The sequence below is a fragment of the Carya illinoinensis genome, chromosome 5, assembly GCF_018687715.1.
Source record: "Carya illinoinensis cultivar Pawnee chromosome 5, C.illinoinensisPawnee_v1, whole genome shotgun sequence".
Lineage (NCBI taxonomy): Eukaryota > Viridiplantae > Streptophyta > Magnoliopsida > Fagales > Juglandaceae > Carya > Carya illinoinensis.
The window spans coordinates 45,487,830-45,499,276 of record NC_056756.1 but is presented as its reverse complement, the minus strand read 5'-3'; the positions used below and the strand labels follow the sequence as shown (position 1 = coordinate 45,499,276).

General features: G+C 33.8%; 1 protein-coding gene across 1 annotated transcript; it reads left to right on the top strand.

Moving 5' to 3' along the window:
• The first annotated feature begins 1,303 nt into the window (after positions 1-1,303).
• On the top strand, positions 1,304-6,634 carry LOC122309416 (LEAF RUST 10 DISEASE-RESISTANCE LOCUS RECEPTOR-LIKE PROTEIN KINASE-like 2.1). Its single transcript, XM_043122902.1, has 3 exons — positions 1,304-2,478; positions 4,587-4,619; positions 4,718-6,634. Exons 1-3 carry the CDS (start codon positions 1,680-1,682, stop codon positions 5,782-5,784), a joined length of 1,899 nt encoding a protein of 632 aa, XP_042978836.1. The 5' UTR covers positions 1,304-1,679; the 3' UTR covers positions 5,785-6,634.
• Positions 6,635-11,447: the final 4,813 nt, after the last annotated feature.

The window sequence follows — 11,447 nt, the reverse complement described above, 5'->3', positions numbered from 1 at the left end:
GCCTTGATGACAGGAAATCAACCAATGCATATTGCATTTTTTCTGGTGCTAATCTCATCTCATGGTCCTCTAAAAAGTAGCCCACAATAGTCCGGTCCTCCACAGATGCAGAGTTTAAAGCAGTAGCCAACACCATTGCAGAAATAATATGGGTGCAACACTTATGCTGTGATCTTGGAGTAAACCTTCCTACTGCTCCAACCTTATTCTGTGATAACTTGGGAGCAAAGTTTTTGTCTTCTAAGCCTGTCTTCCATGCTCGAACAAAGCATGTGGAAATAGACTTCACTTCATGCGAAACAGAGTTCTTAATAAGTCACTTTCTGTGGCTTTTATTTCAGGAAAAGAGCAACTTGCAGATGCCTTAACCAAACCGCTGTCTGCTGCAAGGTTTCAGTCGCTATGTTCAAGTCTTCGCTTACGTTTACTGCCGCTCAACTTGAAGGGGGCTGTTAGAACAAAGCATGCATCCCATACATGCTACGTACAACAACATGCAACCCATGCGCAACCTGCAGCTGTTGCAAATAACTCTAAGCAACACGCACAGCACGGCAATACAGCAAACACAGCAGCATCAGGAGCAGCAGCACTCAACGACAGATAGTACAAGTCACATGCAACATACACAGCAGCAGCACGAGCCTCTCAGATTACTTTGTACAAATCATCCTTTGTAACAACCAAACATTTCTTAGCTGTAAAGCTATCCTAGCACTAGAGAATATTCGGTTTTATCTTTGTGTATATATTAAGAGGCTTTGCCTCAGAGTAATGCAAGTAGAGTACGTGAAAGAATTAAATACAGAGGAGTTCTTCTTTTAACAAGTTGAAATATAAAAAAAAAAAATGAAAAAATCTAATCCATTCAATAGATTAAATAAAAAAGTTAGGAACATTATAAAAAATTATTATTATTTATTTATTTCTCTTGCTCTAGAATTCAAAATTCAAAGAGAAATTCTAGGAGAATCATGATAGCAGTAATTATAGCAACAAACAAAGGGAGTTTGGAGATGGGACATAGACATTCTTATTTCAGAAAGGGGAGAAAATGACCAGCAGTTTGATGGTAGGTCAAGTGGTAACACACTGCCAAACAAGTCCTTAAGTGGAATACTCGCTTCTGTCAAGACTTCAAACAGTCTAAGATACGGGGCAGATTTCGACAAGAAAAAGTCTACTTACAACCATTCTGGGTAATCCGGCGTAACCGGATCCTACGTGGTACGTTTTAAAACGGTGTCGTCACGGTTTTAATTCAATATTCGAACTTATCACGTTTCTGTGTTAATGCCTTTCGAAAACTCTCTCTACTTTATCTTCCCTCCATACCCTACGAGACCCGACCAAGACTTTCTCTTCCCTCCATCCCCTGTGAGACCCTCCCCTCTTTCCCATTCCCATTGTCTTCCCCGGGAAGCTAGAAGCAGCCTTCCATCCCAGTCGAAAATCATTCCCTGGCCGGTTATCTATCTATCTCGTCAGATGCAAAATAGGACTCCATTTTAGAAAGTCAAACGCGTCCCCCCAAACTGATAACTCCGTCCATTATTTCACTTCCCACCTCCAACATTTGTCTTGCCTATAACTCCTTAATTCCTCTTCCCTCTTCCTCTCCAGATTATGATCCATTTCTATATCTCTCTAAACCACCACACGTTTTCTTGATTTCCCAGATGAAATCAAATTACCTCTTTCCCATCCTTTCGTCACCCACTTTTCCTCTGTTGAATCTATGCATATTCCTCATCCTCTCTTCTCTTCTACCAAGAAAATCCCAAGGTGTAGTCGACCCTTCCTTCCAACTCTGCAGTGCTGAGCCTGAAACCTGTGGCGATGAGCAACCCATCGAGTTCCCATTCACCATCCGAAACAAGCAAAACAGGTCTTGTGGGTATCCTGGATTCGAGCTCTCTTGCAACAACCGTGGCCAACCCACCATCAATATCCAAAGAAACGACTATATCATCCGCAACATTTCCTATGAAACCCGAATCCTTCGCGTCTCAAACTCTGACTTTTGGAATTCAACCACCGGTACTTGTGTTCCTTTAACTCAAAACATATCCCTTCCTGGTGCCCGGTTCGAGCTAGCACCGTTCCAAACCCATGTGAATCTGCTTTATGGTTGCAGCGCTTCGACACTAGAGAGTACGTCAAAGTTTTCATATCCTGGTTGTGATCATGGGGAAAACAAAAACAGTTCGGTTCTGGTCCTGCCTGCAAACGACCCAAAGCTAGGGAACGTATCGAAGGCGTGCACAACTCGGGTGGTAGCACCCATACTTGACCCTTATGAGCGTGAGAATGTTGATGGAATTGAAGGGGCCCTGAGAAATGGATTTCGGGTGAAATGGAAGGCCAGCGACTGCAGCAATTGCCAGGAAAGTGGAGGGCGGTGTGGATTCAATTACAGCGAGTGGCATTTCGAGTGCTTCTGCCCTGATAGACCTCAGGCTTGGCGATGCATTTCTGGTCAGTTTTCTGTCTCTAAAAGACTTCTCTTCGACTGTTGAGAAAGTAAGTCTACCCTTATACATATTAACTAGACAAATAGATCAAAGATTTTATTCAAAAATCTATCCTCTATTGACATACTAAATACGCCGTTAATGTTTACGAGTCGGTGTCAAGAATATATATTCTACACCTCTGACATCACATGATCTAATTCATGTAAGAGTTTTGTGATTTTGTTTTTAAAATAATTTTCACGATGAGTCCTCGTCCCACGACACACCTGTAAATTAGACCAGAATCCAAGCAAAACTACAGTAACTTTGAATTGAAAGATAAAAAGACGACATGAATGAATGATGTATAAGTTTCATGAGAATCATTATTTCACGAATATTTAATAGGAATCACAATCTCCCTTGATGGATGCGTGAAGGGTACTAGACGATAGACCTTAATTCAAAGGCAATTGCTGGATGCCAATAGAGAGGGGGGATGTGCCAAATCATCAAGTGGAAATTACTTCACCATTAATGAGTATTTTGCCTTGGTCAATACATATACACGCGTTCTCCATGTTTCGGCTGGTCAATACGCTCTCGTCTCCCACTTTCCATTATGTGTGGGGTCTACATGATAGATAATAACACTTTATTTGACTCGAGATTTCTGACTTCTCATTAATTTCTGAACCAAAAATGGAAAAGTTTATTGTGTTACGAAACTAAAAGAAAAATAATATAATAAGATAGAGAGAATATTATAAGATAAAGAATTATTCTTTAATATAAAATTTGATGATATATAAGTGAATGATACTCATATATATAAGAGTACAAAAGAGTAAGTATAGCTTAAATTTTAATTGATGGCTAAATATAAATCTTAATTGATAGCTCAATGGTCTTAATTAATAGCTATATATGATCATACAATAAGTTTATAACAGTTTGTTTGTTTGTTTTTTTTTTTTCTTTCCTCCCTTAATTGTGTGTTCTCCTTCCACAGAAACTCAAGAGGCTTTTACCTCTCTCTACTGGCATCTAAAGTTATTTATTTATTTGTATTTTTTCTAAGAATCTGAAAATCACAATTTTAAAAAGTTGGTTAATGACAATTTAGCAAGCAAACAAGTATCTCAGCATGCTTTTGAATTTTTCAATTAACACTAATTGAGTAACAGAGAAATATCCAAACCTGTTATGATTTTAAAGTAATCTCGGGTCCTAATTTTCTTCTTTTGTTGGTTGTTGCTGGTGGATTGGGAATTTTGGGATGGCTTCCATCTCCGAGTTTGTTTTAGTTCTCCTCTTGTACCTCGTGCCGCTTTGCTCGCTCAAGATGACAACAAAGGATGCTTGAAGGAGTTCGATTGTGGAAGAGTGGGCAAGCTTGGCTTCCCATTATTCTCCAATACTCCATACGTACCCCAGATTGCCGCCTATAGGACTAGCTGCAACACTATATATCGGTCCTGACCCAAATAATCCAGTGGATTGGACCGATAATTTTATTAGTCGGTTTTGAGATGTCATTTTTTTTTATCGGACAAGACCGAGACAGATAGAATGTATATATATATATTTAAATAGTTTTTTTTATTATATATAATAATATATTATTTTATGTAATAATTGTGTAAGCTAATTATGTAATTTTCGTTCAAGATATCACTATTGACCATCTATATAATGAAATTATTTAATATTTATTAACCATATAAAAAATGTTATAGAAGTTATTTTGCATGTCTTGAGTCTATTTCTAAATGGTTCGTGTATGATCATATGAATGCCTATTCTAACTATTGTTGGATGAAGTAATTATATTTTCATATGCAAAATTGGAAAGCCTAGGATAATTTATTTACAAACTATATTGATTTTTCATTTAAATTTATTTTATATTCATGCGCCCTTACTATTTCGGTTAATTTCATTCCATCACCAATTCCTTTACAAGAACTAGCTTGTGATAATTCTGATAAGTTGAAGATTAAATTAGGGAAGTGGTTGTGACGGCATTTAGATATTAAAAAAATTCCAAATTAAGCAAAGCCATTAAATTTTCCTCTCATTTATCTTCGTTTTGTAAACTAACACCAGCTCGTGTATCTTTTGTCGCAGGGAAAAAAAAACAAAAATGGGTGATACCATTAGGTAACATACCTTCTCAATCACGTGATTTATTTTTTATGCGGAAATCAAATTATGCATCACATGATAATTAGCACATGCTCTTTATTCTTTGAATGTAGTCATTTCATCTATTGGAATTGGGGCTACGATTGTGGTTATAATCTGCTGCTTGAGGAGAAAGTTTCCTTATTTTTGGAAGAAGGAAAGTGTATCACATCAAAATATCGAAGACTTTCTAAGGAATGTTGGACCTCTTGTTATAAGAAGATATGGTTATTCAGATATCAAGAAAATGACCAACCTTTTCAAAGAAAAATTAGGGCAAGGAGGCTATGGGAGTGTCTACAAGGGTAAGCTACAAGATGGTTGTCTTGTGGCGGTGAAGGTTTTGAAAGAATCAAGAGAAAATGGAGAGGAATTTGTTAATGAGGTTGCAAGCATTAGTAGGACCTCTCATGTCAACATTGTCACTCTTATGGGCTTTTGTTTTGAGGGTTCTAAACGTGCACTCGTTTATGAGTTTATGCCTAATGGATCACTTGAGAAGTTTATATACAAAGAATATCGTTCAAAGACTGGTCATCAATTGGAGTGGAAGATATTATACAATATTGCAGTAGGGATAGCTCGAGGACTAGAGTACTTGCATAATGGTTGCAATGCACGAATCTTGCATTTTGATATAAAGCCTCACAACATTCTTTTAGACAAGAATTACCATCCAAAGATATCTGATTTTGGTCTTGCTAAGATGTGTTCAAGAGAAGAGAGTATTATATCAATGTTGGGCACTAGAGGGACTGTAGGATATATAGCTCCAGAAGTATTTAATAGAAATTTTGGAGGGATCTCTCACAAGTCAGATGTTTATAGTTACGGAATGATGATTTTAGAAATTGTTGGGGGTAGAAAGAATATAGATATCGAGGGTGATCGTACTAGTGAAACACACATTCCTCATTGGATTTACAAGCGCCTTGAACTAGATGAAGATCTAAGCCTGCAGGGCCTCGTGATGAATGGAGAAGATCATGAAAGTGCAAAGAAGATGATAATTGTGGGTTTGTGGTGCATACAAATCGACCCTTCAAACCGGCCAACAATGGGCAGAGTTGTGGATATGTTGGAAGGGAGTTCTGAGTACCTGCAAATCCCACCCAAGCCTTTCTTGTCCTCCTCGTCATGATCAACTCAAATAAAATTGCCATTTGATTCTTCCATGACAATTGATGCCTTACAGTCTAAACCTATAGGATATTCCCAGAGAATGATACTTTTTTTGAAATTGAAATCTGAATTTAGGGCAGTGGTCCATTGCATGATGAGATTTTGAATGTCGTCCACTTACCTTATCATAATCCTTGAATCCTTTTCAAAACTTATAAAATGATATGTTGGTAATCTACTAGCAATTAACATATCATTTCTTTGTTTTTTTTTAGTGTAAAATTGAGCTAAGACAATAAAGACCATGAAACATTTGTATATAGTATGTCATAGTTCCCTTTTCACAGCTTATAGACCATGAAACATAGTCCGTCATCGTTCCGAATTCCCCCCCATTATTTGTAGACAAATCCATTGACAATGATAATTAAGTCAATTAAAAATTTTCATCTAATCTAGAGCAAACTTGGTTATTTAAAATTGAATAGAAGAGTCGACCTAATGGCTTGTTTATTAAAAAATAAATCCATGATAGGGCATAAGTGCCAAAATATTGTTGGAAGTGTTGTGGGAAGCTATGTATGAAACTCCTCATGCATTGGACTCGTATTGTTGACCAACTCCAATAAGTTTGATTTATCGTAGATATGGGTCAATTGTGTCTATTTTAAGTAGTACCCTTAATTATCAAATTAACTTATTTGGTTTTCATAATGATCAAATCAAGATATTTGATTTTCATTAATGATGAAGATATTTACATTATCATATCCTTATGCAATTTTTTTGTAAATAGGAACTAATGCTTTGTATTTAATCACACTTGAGAATAACAAAAATGTAACTCTCAAAGTCCTTCTCCCTTCTCTATTCTCTATCACAATTTTTATTATATTTTATATTTTGCATAATAGTATTAGAGCTCTTGACTAACTCTAGGCCCGATTCTCTGAACTATTTCTTTTATAGTTCTTTCGTTAGTTTTGCTTCTCACAAAATTCTCATTGTTGTTGATCTATGTTTTGCCTCAAATTTATGAATTTGAAGTATCTTTATTAGTTATGAATTTTTTTTTTTAATTGGATTTTGGTCTGTTGTGAATATTGTTTGAAACTCTAAATTTAGTTATGAATATATATTGTAAATATTGTTGACTAAGACCATTTGTAACTCATTATCAGTTTAATCTTTCGGCCTATCATTAGCTTTGATCCATTATCAATCCATTGTTGTGGCAGTACGTTCATCCCCAATATCATTCTCATCATTTTGTCAGTGATCATTTAGTGAACATGAAGGGTACAATTCAAACTTCAAATTTAAGAAAGACACGCTTTCCACCTTTACACTACAGGTTTCCGAATTCTTCTAAATGTTCAATTATTAGGATTCGATTAAGCTCCGAATAGACAATGATGACCGGTTAAAACACTTCTAAAAACTATTTGGTATGCACACGTGCTAAAATGCAGACACCCACAAGATTTGGTGCTTTTTGTTTTTTAATTTCATTTTTAGTTTCTCTTTTATTATTTTAATTTTAATTTTGAATCTTATACGGCATAATTTATTAAATCATATAAGTCAAAATTATTAAAGTCAAGATTATTAGCAATGTTACACGTGTATAGCAGTTAGTTATGTCAGTTATTCCTCTGTATGTGTATAAATAGACCTCATATACTTGTAATTACAACATTTAGTAGCTCCTTCCACGGTGAAGAGTGGTTGAAAAAATTTAGGATTAAGTGGCAAAATTTTTTTTTCCCACCAAAATTTTTTGTGGGACGTTCGTGGCATATAATAAGTGGCGAATACTATTTTTACCACCAATTTTTATTTTCGTGGGAAAAGATATATATATATATTTTTTATGAATCCAATTTGTGGTAAAAACTAGTATGGTCTGTGGCAAAAGTTGTCTGAATTTAAGCCATTATGGTCCTTTAAATTTATTTACCTACTAATCTTTTTGATCAGAAATAATACAATTTCCACAATAATATTCATAGAAATATGGTGGCATAAAGTTTTTTGTGATATCTTGATGTGCCAAAAACATATTTATAATAGACTTCGTGGTGTCAATTATATCATAAAATAAATTATAGTTGTGAAACTCTATCTTTTCTCACCATCTTGTATGATTGCTAATGTTCATTTTTTATGGAAGTCTACAATTTGGTGGCAAATATGTATTAGCTACCGAGCATATAGTGGTAAAAAGTATGTGCCACGAGTTACATTCATGGAAAATGCTAATATATTTTAGAAAAAAAAAAAGAGATTTAGCCAAAAATTGTAGACTTAAATAGTCTAATATAGGCTTAAATAAATATATTTCAACACTAGAGATTAAAATTGACACTTATAATAATTTAAAAAAAAAATATTAGAAAAATTTATATTTATTTTTACAAACTTATCCATTTCCAAAACATTCAAGTTTTAAAAACCAATACTAAATCATACTTTACAAACTCAAAACTACTTCATTACTTAATATCTCACTTCAAAATAATTCATCTTTATCCAACTCCATTTCATGCTCAAACATCAATGTTGAACTCAAGATTTCAAGTTTTGTGTAATTATATATTTACACATGGATTTTGATGATAACAAATAAATTCAAAGAATGAAGAAGTCTCAAACTCAAGTTGTCTACACAATGGAGTCAAGCACATCAAGGAAACAAGCATGAACAAGAAAGGAACAAGTTCACATTAAAATTATAGAGTAATGTTGTAAATCTCTTCAAAATTCGAAATTAGGATTAATTCTCAAAATTAATATTTTATCATAAAGCATTAAAATACATTTTTCACATGTGCATGAATATTTTTGAAAATTAAATTTGAAAATTTTGAAAGATGATTGATTGTCATCTTTTACATGTGCATGCCTTGATTAAAGGGTTGAACTTTGAAAATATTAAAGATGATTGATTGTCATCTTTCACATGTGCATGTTTTATTTGAATATTTTCAAAAGTGATTGATGCTTTTTTAGACTTATACAAAAGGTAGATGATTTTGTTTGAAAAATTTGAAAAGTAAAGTGTGCTCATTTTGTCATATACAAAAAGTAAAAGATTAGGTTTGAATTTTTTAAAAAGGAAAGTGTGCTCATTTCGTCATATGCCAAAAGTAAAAGATTAGGTTTGATTTTTTTGAAAAAGTGAATGATGTTGTCTTTGACAATTGAAAAAGAAGAACCTTTTATTTGAATTTTTTGAAAAAGTGAATGATGTTGTCTTTGACATGTGAATCTTTTTAAATTTGAATATGAAGTCTCATATACCTATAAATAGATCATTTGAGAGCTTCACATTCACAACACCAAGAGCATACAACATTCATTCAAAGCTTTCATTCTCTCTTCTCTAAGTATTGAGCCTTAATCCTTGTTCATTTTGAGAGATATAGTTTGCACTGTATTGTTCTTATTTCACTCATTGAGGAGTGTTTTCTGATAACCTACCCACTATCAGCTCTTGTATTAGAAAAAGGGTGTGTATAACCCTTGTGTGTGTAGAAAATATTCTACACGGGGAATAGTTGAATCACCACGTGTAAGGTGATTGCAAGTGTAGAGGGTGTTCTACACGGATCCTTTGTAGCGGTGTTGTTCAAAAGTGTAATAGGTTTCTATCTCCACCTGAAGGAGGTTGAATAGTGAATTTGGGAATCGTCAAGGGGTAGCTTGAGGCGAGGACGTAGGCAGTGGGGCCGAACCTCGTTAACATACTGAGTTTGCTTCTCTCTTACCCTTACTCTTTATATTTATTGTTATTTCATATTTTGTTTATTTTTTATATTATATATTTGATTTATAATTGTTATTTTTTTTAATACAACTCAATTCACCCCCCTCTTGTGTTAGTCATCTGGACAACAATTGGTATCAGAGCTAAGAGCTCTATTATAAGACTAACTATCTTTTAAGTTAAGATCTTATGGCTAACATTTCAGCTTCGTTTGGTGAAGGTCAATCTAGCAGTCGGCCTCCACTCTTTTGTGGAGATAATTACTTATTCTGGAAAGTTAGAATGAGAATATTCCTTCAAGCTCAAGGTCGAGAAATCTGGAAATGTATTGTAAGTGGACCTTATATTCCAACAAAAGTGGTTGATGGAGTAAAGGTCAAAAAGGAAGAAGAAGGGTTTGATCGTGAAGACGATAGACTTTATACTTTGAATTTAACTGATATGAATTTATTATTTAATGCTCTCAATGGAAATGAGTTTAATACAATAATGACTTGTGCTACGGCAAAAGAAATTTGAGATAACTTGGAAGTTACTTATGAAGAAATTTCGCAAGTCAAGGAATCAAAAATTTATATTCTTACTCATGAATATGAAATGTTTAAGATGAATGATGATGAATCTATTTCTAGTATGCACACTCGTTTTACTAACATCATAAACAGCTTGACAGCTCTTGGCAAAGTTTATTCCAAGGTGGAGATAGTAAGAAAAATTCTCAATTCTCTACCAAAACGCTGGGAATCAAAAGTGACAGCGATTCTTGAAGCTATAGACCTCAAGAAGCTCGAAATCAATGAACTCATCGGGTCACTTATCACCCATGAGTACACATTGAAAAGAGGAGAAGAAGAAGGAAAGCCAAAGAAGAGCTTAGCACTTAAAGCTGTTCCTCATGAAAGTGAAAGTGATGAAGATGAGGAAAATGAAAATAAAGATGAAGAAGTTGCGATGATAACAAGAAGAATTTAGAGGTTCTTGAAGAAAAATAGAACTCCTCCGAGAAAATCCTTCAAAAAGTTTTCCAAGAAAGATTCAGGTAAAAATGACACTTTAATTTGTTATAAATGTAATAAATCTGGTCATATCAAGCCATATTGTCCTATGCTAAAGAAAGATCGAAACAAGGGCAAGAAAGTAATGAAAGGTATATGGGATGATGATTCAAGTAGCTCAGATAGTGAAACAAGCAATGAAGAATCAGCAAATCTTTGTCTTATGGCTAAAGATGACATTGAGGTAACAAATCTTGATAATATTGAAAATCGTTCATATGAAGAATTGCAAAATGTTTTAGAAGAGGTATATGAGGAATTTGAAAAATTAGGTATCAAATATACTGCTTTGAAAAAGAAAAATTCTTCTTTAACAAACGAAATTAAAATTTTAAGAAAAGAAAGTATCATTTTGAAAGATGAAAATCTTGAATTGAATAAGAAGAAAACCGATTTACAAAATATTGTTGAAAACTTTACGAATGGAAAAAGAAATTTTGAAAAACTTCTTGGTAGTCAAAGATGTGTTTTTGACAAGGCAGGTTTGGGATATATGCCAAAACAAAAATACAAACCTTATAAAAATTTCTTTGATAATCATTCTACATCAAAGACTAATATTCAAAATTCTTTTCATAAAAATAATTTTGTCAAAAAAGGATATTATTATAATCATTCAAATTTTTCATATATGTCACATGCTATTTGCAATTTTTGTAATAGAAATGGTCATAATTATCATACTTGTCCTATTAGAAGAAATCATACAATGACTATTAGGGCCATATGGGTACCTAAAAATCTTGTTTCTTCTAATACTAATAAATAAAGGACCCAAAGAACTTGGGTACCAAGAAAAATCATTTTAATTGTTTTTATAGGTATGCATGAAGTCTTCCACAAGCAAAAACAAATGGT

What these genes read in the sequence shown, in the direction of transcription:
- LOC122309416 (XM_043122902.1), top strand. Translation starts at nt 1,680, where the DNA reads ATGAAATCAAATTACCTCTTTCCCATCCTTTCGTCACCCACTTTTCCT. An exon ending in GGCTTGGCGATGCATTTCTG is followed by an intron (nt 2,479 to 4,586) that starts GTCAGTTTTCTG and finishes CTTTTGTCGCAG; the next exon opens with GGAAAAAAAAACAAAAATGG. An exon ending in AAAATGGGTGATACCATTAG is followed by an intron (nt 4,620 to 4,717) that starts GTAACATACCTT and finishes CTTTGAATGTAG; the next exon opens with TCATTTCATCTATTGGAATT.